This window comes from Acomys russatus, chromosome 13, assembly GCF_903995435.1.
Source record: "Acomys russatus chromosome 13, mAcoRus1.1, whole genome shotgun sequence".
Lineage (NCBI taxonomy): Eukaryota > Metazoa > Chordata > Mammalia > Rodentia > Muridae > Acomys > Acomys russatus.
Genome location: NC_067149.1, coordinates 43,362,545 through 43,370,948, shown reverse-complemented (window position 1 = coordinate 43,370,948; position 8,404 = coordinate 43,362,545). Strand labels below are relative to the sequence as shown.

The window sequence follows — 8,404 nt, the reverse complement described above, 5'->3', positions numbered from 1 at the left end:
CAGTAGCTCTTCCCCCCTATACCCACAGTGACTGCCAAGGGGGAGGCTGAGGCTGCTTTTCACCATGATAACAATAGCATTCTGGTTTTAAAGGGGCATTTTTCTTGGATAGGAAAAGGCAGGAGTAAAGGTGACACTCCATAGGACAAGTGAACTGGGCATGGATGAGTGAGGTAGGACAAGGCCAGACAGCTAACATATCCTATCAGCAGCCACTCCTGGACCATAAAGCATGAGAAACAACCAGAGCTGTGACAGCTATGGGACTCCCCTTCATTCATAACTCACAGGAGCCTTGTGTAGCACAGCACATTGCAGCCCCCACCCCTCTGGATTAATCTTGATATTGTTCCCCTGGGTGTTTTTTTTTTTTGCGGGGGGGGGGGGGGGGCACATCCTACAGACTCCTTAACTATATGGACTCAATTTTATCTTGTGGTGTAGGAACACATGACAATTGAGGGATCCTTGTATCAGTCATAGTGATTGGCTTAAAGGTGATCAGGTGACCCAGGTCTAGCTAATCAGAAGATGAATCTCCATCTCAGGCATGGTGATTAGCTTAGAAGTAATCAGATGACTCAACCCTGGACAATCAAGATGAATCTCTATCTTAGACATGATGATTGACTTAGGGATAATCAGGTGACATCGATCTGCCCAATAAGAACCTGATCGGACACCACAATTATAATAATGGGGAGGAAAACCTCTTTCTGGAGGGATTTCTGGCCCTGGGACTGCTGCAGACAATTCTGCCACCTCTGAAGCTAGGCCTGTGAGTAAAGTCAACACATAAAAGAGACACAAAGGGTCACAGGTCTGAGCGTCTATATCCAGCTGGCCTGAAATGGAGGTGAGAGGAATTTCATGTCTACAAGCCAATGAAATCAGCTTCTGTTTCAGCAGTTGGGTAAACTTCTTGTCACTTGTGACCAAATGAACCCTCACTGACATCACTCATAGAAAACATAGCAAATGACCCCCTGCTGTCACCTGTCCTTGCCCAACACAGAACTGAAGGGCTTTCATCCCAGACCCTGGCACTCTTTCCTTCTTGGAAGATAGTGTCACTCCACATCTGAGGCTCCATTCCATTTTCTTGCTAGGTGAGAGTGTCCTGGTAAGGGCAGCTCTGAGCCAAGAACCAGAATACCAGAGTGTGATGATGTCTTCAGCATACGTAAGTCCTTTAGATCTCATCTAATCCCCTCAAGGGCAGGTCTAAGCTCCTCTGTGCAGATACAGAGGCTTAGAGAGCTTACCACGTCTCTATACTGCCCAAATTGAGTTCCTCAAATTGATGGAGCTGCTTCATCACATTCCCCAGGTACTGTAGACTGCTTGTCCCCACACAGTCTAGCCAGGGGTCAGGAAAGCTTCCCAGTTTCCATCCATTTTGTAAGTAAAGAGCTTGAGAGCAACAAACCACCACTGCCATAGAGTGTAGGAGCTGAGCTTTTAATGCCTCTGTTTGCCTCTGTCCCCAGGCAGAGCTGGGGTCCCACCTGTGGTTCTGTGGAGGAGGGATGTAGATTGAGGCCGCTCAATTCTGGCACCCCAGAGTCCCTGTTGGCCTCAAATCCAAAACTCTCTTGGATAAAGAAAAGACCAAATGTTAAGTCAAACAGTGTATCCAGCAAGGGAGCTGGAAGCTGGATCCATGAGCATGCTAGGGATGAGGCCTGGTCAGGTCTCACACTGTGTTTCTGACCTCTTCAGAATCAGGGTGGTATCAGGGACTCAGCTGCTCCCTGAGGATAGCCAGATTAGCATGGCTTCTAGAACTCCATACTGGCCTGGAACTGTTGCCACCTGGTTGTTAGTGTGGAGGAGCAAACGTGTCCAGAAACCAGAAGGAAGGGCTGGGTCTCCATAGGCCAAGTAGATTGGAAGACATGAACCAAGGATGCCACACTGGAGAAAGGACCCAGGCTTTGCCTGAGACCCCTGGCCACAGTGCTTTATCAGTCCTAATGGCTGCAGCCCACATTGCTGCTACTGTCATCTTTGCACAGACCTAGCCCTGCAGAGGCCTGAAGCCCTGGGTCATTTGTAAAAGCCGCCTACTGAGGCAGGGAGACATGCTGCCTGAGTGCTTAGGCCCTGCCCAATTCCCAAGCAGTCATTAACAAGCAGAGACAGATCATTAATTAATTATATTAATTGATATTCTTTGTAACACAACTACCAGCTGTGCTTTTTATATACAAAGTACTTGGACACACACACACACACACACACACACACACACACACACACACACACACACATTCTCTCTCTCTCTCTCTCTCCTTCCCTCCTTCCCTCCCCCATCTCTCTGTCTTTGAAGCAGCCACATGCTCTTGGGCCCAAGATTTGGGATACCCACTCGGGGGTTGGGGAGAAAGCCAGGGCAGGGATGTAAAATTGCTTATAGATTCCAGCCAAACATGACTGGCTCTGGCAGGTTGGGCACCTGAGAACATACATGTTGCCCTCCGTTAATCTCATCATTCATATAGCCACTCACTCAGTCACTCACTCCTCCCTTCATCCAGCTAGCATTTATTAATCAGCTACTGTGTACGCCATTCTGTCCTAGACACTTAGCTCTAAGCTGGGACACTTGTCACGTTCCTGAGAGACAAGCTGAGCGGAGGGTACAGATCCCACTGGCCCCTGGAAATTGGGGGACTCCAGGTCGGGGATCTTGGTAGATGGATGTCCTTTCTCAGGCTGTCTCTGTTGAGTGGGGAGCTTCATTTTGCTTTCATGAATTCATTAAAAACAAAGAAAAGAACACTGAGGGAGACTGCATGACCTCATTCCAATGGGTGCTGCTCCTGGTGGGGGCTGTGGCTGGGGTAGTCAGCCACAGTCTCTGGCCAGGCTTAGGCTGGAGCCACCTGGCTGGTCTCCGTCTTGGAGGCAGTGGCAGAGGCCTCGTCATCACCCAGAGGATTCTTGCCACAGCACAGCGTAGTGAGCATGCAGTTCCGGAACTGGAAGGCAAGAAGTACCAGTCAGGATGGGGTCCCACCACCTGCCCAGCCTCAGCCCCACCCCCAGGATGTTTCCCCATCAAGTCTGCTCCCTAGAGGAGCTTGCTAAATGTATGTTGCCCCACCACCAGAGATGCCAGGAACCCAGGACAAGGAGCTTTTGTCATATGACATTCCATGGTGTCCTGTGGATGTGTAAGACCTTCTGTGAATGAGCTCATTTAACTTGAGAGTTTGAGATTTGACCCTTCTTGTAAATAGGAAATCCGAAGCCCAGAGAGGGAGATATTTGATTGGGCCAAGGTCACAAAACCTGAATGTGGCAGAGTTAGGACTTGAACCCAGAGTCTAAGTCCAGAGACCACATACTTTTCTGCAAAGAAACTGGCTTTTAACAGCAGCTTAGTCCCTCTCCTTCCAGAACCAGCATTTTTAGCAACTTCTCAAGCGTTACAGTGAGACCATTTGATCCCCAGCCTTGGTTGCTTCTTTTTTTTTTTTTTTTTTTTCTGAGATAGGGTTTCTCTGTGTAGCCGTGGCGGTCTTAGATTCACTTTGTAGACAAGGCTGGCCTCGAACTCACAGCGATCCACCTGCCTCTGCCTCCCAAGTGCTGGGATTAAAGGTATGCGCCACCACCGCCCGGCTTTTCTGGTTGCTTTTTGAGACAGACTCACTTGTAGCCCAGGTTGGCCCCCAAATCACTGTATGGCCAAAGGCAGCTTTGAACTTCTAATCTGCCTGCTTCGGCCTCCTGGATGCTGGGATGTAGAGATGTATTACCACATCCTGCTTTGGCAGGGCACACATCACTGCTTAGCCCAGGCAGATGAATCTCACAGGAGCAGATGTCAGATCACCTGGAGGGCTTACTCCCAGGATACCAAGAGATCGGGAAGTTGCCAACCTGAGGGCTCATAGTCTGCCAGCCGTCTTGGTGGAGCCCCTTCCCTGGCCATCCTTCCCTGGCCATCCTTCCCTGGCCATCTTTCCGCCTCCCATTCTTTCCCTCAACCCCTGCCTCATCCCATGCACCTGCTTGTTCATCAAAATGTAGATGACCGGGTTGTAGATGGAAGAGCTCTTGGCAAAGAAAGCTGGCAAGGTCATGAAGATGGGACCAAAGTTGGAGCCTTGGTGGGTGAAGATGTAGAAGGCTACGCTAGCATAAGGAACCCAGCAGATCAGGAAGAAGATGACCATGAGGATGACCATGCGCGTGACTTCTTTTTCTGCCTTCTGAGTGGTAGCTGACTCCTGCTGCTGGGCAGCGGCCTGCAGGGGTACAGATCTGTGTCCAGCCCGTGGTGTCCATACAGACCCTGGCACCCAACTCTGACCACCCAGCACGGGGCTGGGGACACACATTAGAAGGCCCCACTCGTACCTCCTTGACTGTGAAGACCAGCTGCCCATAGCAGAAGAAGATGATGACCATGGGGATGGTGAAGTGGACCACAAACATGTAGACGACAAAGGATTCATTGTTGACTTCGGGCTTGAGCGTGTAGTAGTCAATCCCACATGAGCACTGCATGCCCTCGGGGATGTACCTGAGGGTCAGTGCAAGGGATGGTAAGGCCGGCAGGAAACATAAGTGTGGGATCCATGGAGGCAGGAGCTCCTGTGGCCCTTGAGAAGCATGGTGTCATTACCTGCTGGCCCCATCACCAGGTGACACTTACTCATCTCTACCTTCGGGAAATTCTCAAGCTTCCTGCCACTCGACCACACAGCTCACCTCCTCCAGCCTGCTGCCCTTTGGTGGTTTAGCTGAGTAGGCAGAGGGTACTGGGGAGGAGGGCTGAGGCCCTCCCCATGAGTGCAACAGTTTGGGGATGTGGGTCTCCTAGCAACCACAATGCTTTCTACAATAAGGATGGGCCTGCTGCCGTCTACGGGACCTTGTGCAGCTTCTAGAAACAAGGAGATTGTGATGCTGTCTGAGGATGGTGATACTGGGTTGCACTCAGAAACCCCAGAGTGTCCACTGAGTGTGTCTGTAGACACTTGCCAAGCCAGGTGGGTGAAGGTAAGGAAAGAGACCAGTGAAGGGTGATGGGCTGTGATTCAGCAAGGGCCACTATTTGGGGCTCCTGGAGACTGGGGAGAGGTATGAGCAGAGAATGGGGATTCTCTGAGGCTCTGGGTCCCTAATAACCTGTCCAGGTATCCAAACCACGGTCCCCATGCTCTTTTACTTCACTCATTTGGAGATGATATGGGAGCTAATTCCTGGGGCTACAATGTCATCATGCATGTTGGGAAGGTTCAGCTTCCCCAGGGGCTGAGGTCCAAGGTCAGAGAGAGAGAGAGAGAGCTGTCCATGCCCGGGAGAACTCAACCAAAGAGGATTGTAGTTTGGCCTTGGCTTAGCTGAGGATTAGGGACTCGGCCAAGGTGAAGGGTTGGGGTATCCAAGGGTTCTCTTGCCATGGGGCTCAGAGATGAAATCAGATACATTGCCCCATAACTGTCCCTCTCTTCTCCCCTGCCTTAGACCTTAGCCTGGGAAAGTTGCCAGGATGGTTTTAGGGGACAAGACCATGTTACATAATGCCTGGGACCAAGCTGCAAGGCTCTGTGTTCTGAATGGGAACCTCACAAAAGCCTTGCCAGACCCCTATACTCAGTGCCATTACCTGGACCAGCCGACAAGAGGGGGAGCAGCGCAGGCCATTGCCATGACCCAGGTGAAGGCCACACCCATAATGGCATGGTTCTCCCCGAAGCGGAAGTTGCTCATGGGCTTGCAGACCACTACGTACCGCTCAATGGCCAGAACCACCAGGGACCACAGGGCAATTTCACCTGTAAGACAGTTGGTAGCTGTCAGTCCTCCAGCTCTGACCCCAGAGCAGAGAGAGCAAACACCCCAGAGAGGACAGGTTAGCATGGAAGCCTTTGCTCTGGGACTTGAGCCAGGCCTTACAGATGCAGTGAGTTTGGACTGGCCAGGAAGAAGGAGGCGGTGGGGGGGGGGGGGGAGGGATGAAGAACCCAATGCAGAGGAAATGAGCGAAGGAAACTCCAAAGAGCCAGGAGCCTTTCTGTTTGCTTAGAGCTTTAGGTTCATGAGAGATACTGCCTCAGAATGGCTGGAGCTGTGGCTTAGGGCCGCACCCTGGCTAGTGCTTTGGCAGGGAAAGAAAAAGGGTAGAGGGAGGGTCCAGACGCCAGTCCACATGTCACCCACAGAAGCTCAGTATGGAGATGGGCCATATTATAAACTAATCTAGGATGTTCTGAATAACAGGAGCGCTACCAGCAAGAATTCCCGGATGGCAGGTGTGACCTGGGCCTGACCTCGTAGAGACAAGCACACCGGCATGGCACCCCAGCCTTTTTCCAGAGCCTGGGGGCCATGATTACAGAAGATAACAGAGATGTTCAACACTACCCCTAAGGCAGCACCCTGGACACGGGGGACATAAGACAGCAGCTTTGGGACTTGTGTAAGCTAGACCCACCGATCATCCTGGCTTTGGGCTTTGCTACACCCACTTTTCCTGTTTCTTCCTACATACACTGGAGACATCTCTGGGTCCCAGCCAGGAGACCATGGCTCTGGTTCCAGCCCACCCATATCTCTAAATGAGACTTGCCTGCTCCCTGCCTCAGTTTCCTTAGCTAAACAGGCTCGACTGTTCCTTACAATAGCCTCAGTGATTTTCCAGTTGAGAGAGAGAAAATGTGTGGGAACACCTGGTGTGGCATGGTGGTCCACACCTGTGATCCCAGCCCTTGAGAAGCTGAGGCAGAGAATCAGGAGTTCAAGGGCACCCTCTGCTACATAATTTAGGGCCAGTCTGAACTGGCCTGTGTGAGACTCTGCATCTCTCCTCCAAGATAGAAAAAGAAAAGAAAAGAAAATCCTTTGCGATTCCCAGTGTGTGGAGCATGCACTCTTGACGGAGGCTAACAGTTAAGGCAATAAAATAGATGTGCAGTGCTCTGAGCCAAATTGTCACCTAGACCTGAGGGACCAGGACCTGTGTGTCTTTTCTAGCTTACTCCAGGCAGTCCACCCCAGCTCAGCTGCCTCAGAGGATACTCTCTCTCTCTCTCTCTCTCTCTCTCTCTCTCTCTCTCTCTCTCTCTCTCTCTCTCTCTCTCTCTCTCTCTCTCTCTCTCTGTCTCTCTCCTGTGACTCCCCAGTGAGCCCTTGACTTCTCTGAACCCATGTTTCTTGCATTATCCAAAATGAGATAGATGAACGTTCAAATGCCTGCTCTCAGCAACAGCCTAGCTCAGCACCACAGCGTTTGTCAACGAATAAGCTAGGCCTTTGGATGATAGCGATTAAAGAGGAGTGGAGAGAGACCCATTTGGCTCCCAAGCTACAGACCCTCCCAAGGCCCTTTCATGCCCCCCTCAGCTCCCACACCACACCCCAGTCCCTCCGCTCATACCGCCCAGTGTGGCAAAGAAGCCCTCGAGGTTGCAGCCTGTGGGCCCAAAGACAAAGTAGCCATGCAGTGACGTGTACAGTGTGATGGTGAAGCCTCCGAAGACCATGAAGAGGTCCGCCACGGCCAAGTTGAGCAGGATGTAATTGAGCGGCGTGCGGAGCTTCTTGTGCTGCACCGTGACGTAGAGCGTGAGGAAGTTGATGGGAAAGCCCAGTACGATGAGCAGGAACATGTAAGCTGCCAGCATGGAGAACTGCCATGGTTCAGCCAGGTAGTACTGTGGGTGCTCAAAGGGGCTGCGCACCACGCCCGTGACGTTGGAGAAGGGCACATAGAAATTGGGGCCCTCCGTGCCGTTCATGGCTGCGGCCCTCTAGGCTGCCCCGCAGGCTGTTCGTCGTCGTCGACAGAGACCGAGGCTGCCTGGCGAGCTCAGCCACCTATGGCTCCCACAGGGCGACTCCAGGCACTGACCCCCCCCAGACCCTTATAAAGTGACCTTCTCTCCCTAAGCCAGGGGCTGATTCAGCATCCGGGAGATCTCATACTAAGAATACTAATCCCACTGCTGCCTCTGGGGCCTAATTGGCTTGCAGAGGGGCCAAGGTGACATCGGGTGCAGGCCCTTAGGCAAAGAAAGGGTGTCTCATTTTGTCTGGCCCAGACTCCCCAAGGAATTTCTACCTATGTCAGTCTAAGTGGGCACAGGCTGCGACTGAAATCTTAGGACCCTAAGTACATTTCTCCATATTGCTCCAGCTGACGACCTCTTCTTAAACTCACTTTTCCATCCCTTCCCAGGTTACAGCCTGACTCATCCAGTCCCTTGGCCCTGACCCTAGCTCATTCGGACAGGCCTGAGCTTTGTGTGCAGTCAGCTCAGTACATCACCGCCAGTCTCATCCCACCCCAGGCCCAGCAGCTCAATAACTATTTGTTGCATTCAATTGGAATTTGCTCACTCACTTGTTCATTAAACATTTATGAGCCAGCCACTTGGGAGATAAA

At 51.7% G+C, this 8,404-nt stretch overlaps 1 protein-coding gene across 1 annotated transcript; it reads right to left on the bottom strand.

Annotated features, from left to right (window-relative positions):
* Window positions 1-2,853: 2,853 nt before the first annotated feature.
* Window positions 2,854-7,983, bottom strand: Rho (rhodopsin). Its single transcript, XM_051154598.1, has 5 exons — window positions 7,397-7,983; window positions 5,627-5,795; window positions 4,372-4,537; window positions 4,020-4,259; window positions 2,854-2,984 (listed from the first exon to the last, which is right to left on the bottom strand). The coding sequence occupies exons 1-5, from the start codon at window positions 7,755-7,757 to the stop codon at window positions 2,874-2,876; spliced, it is 1,047 nt and encodes a 348-aa protein (XP_051010555.1). The 5' UTR covers window positions 7,758-7,983; the 3' UTR covers window positions 2,854-2,873.
* Between the last annotated feature and the right edge of the window lie 421 nt (window positions 7,984-8,404).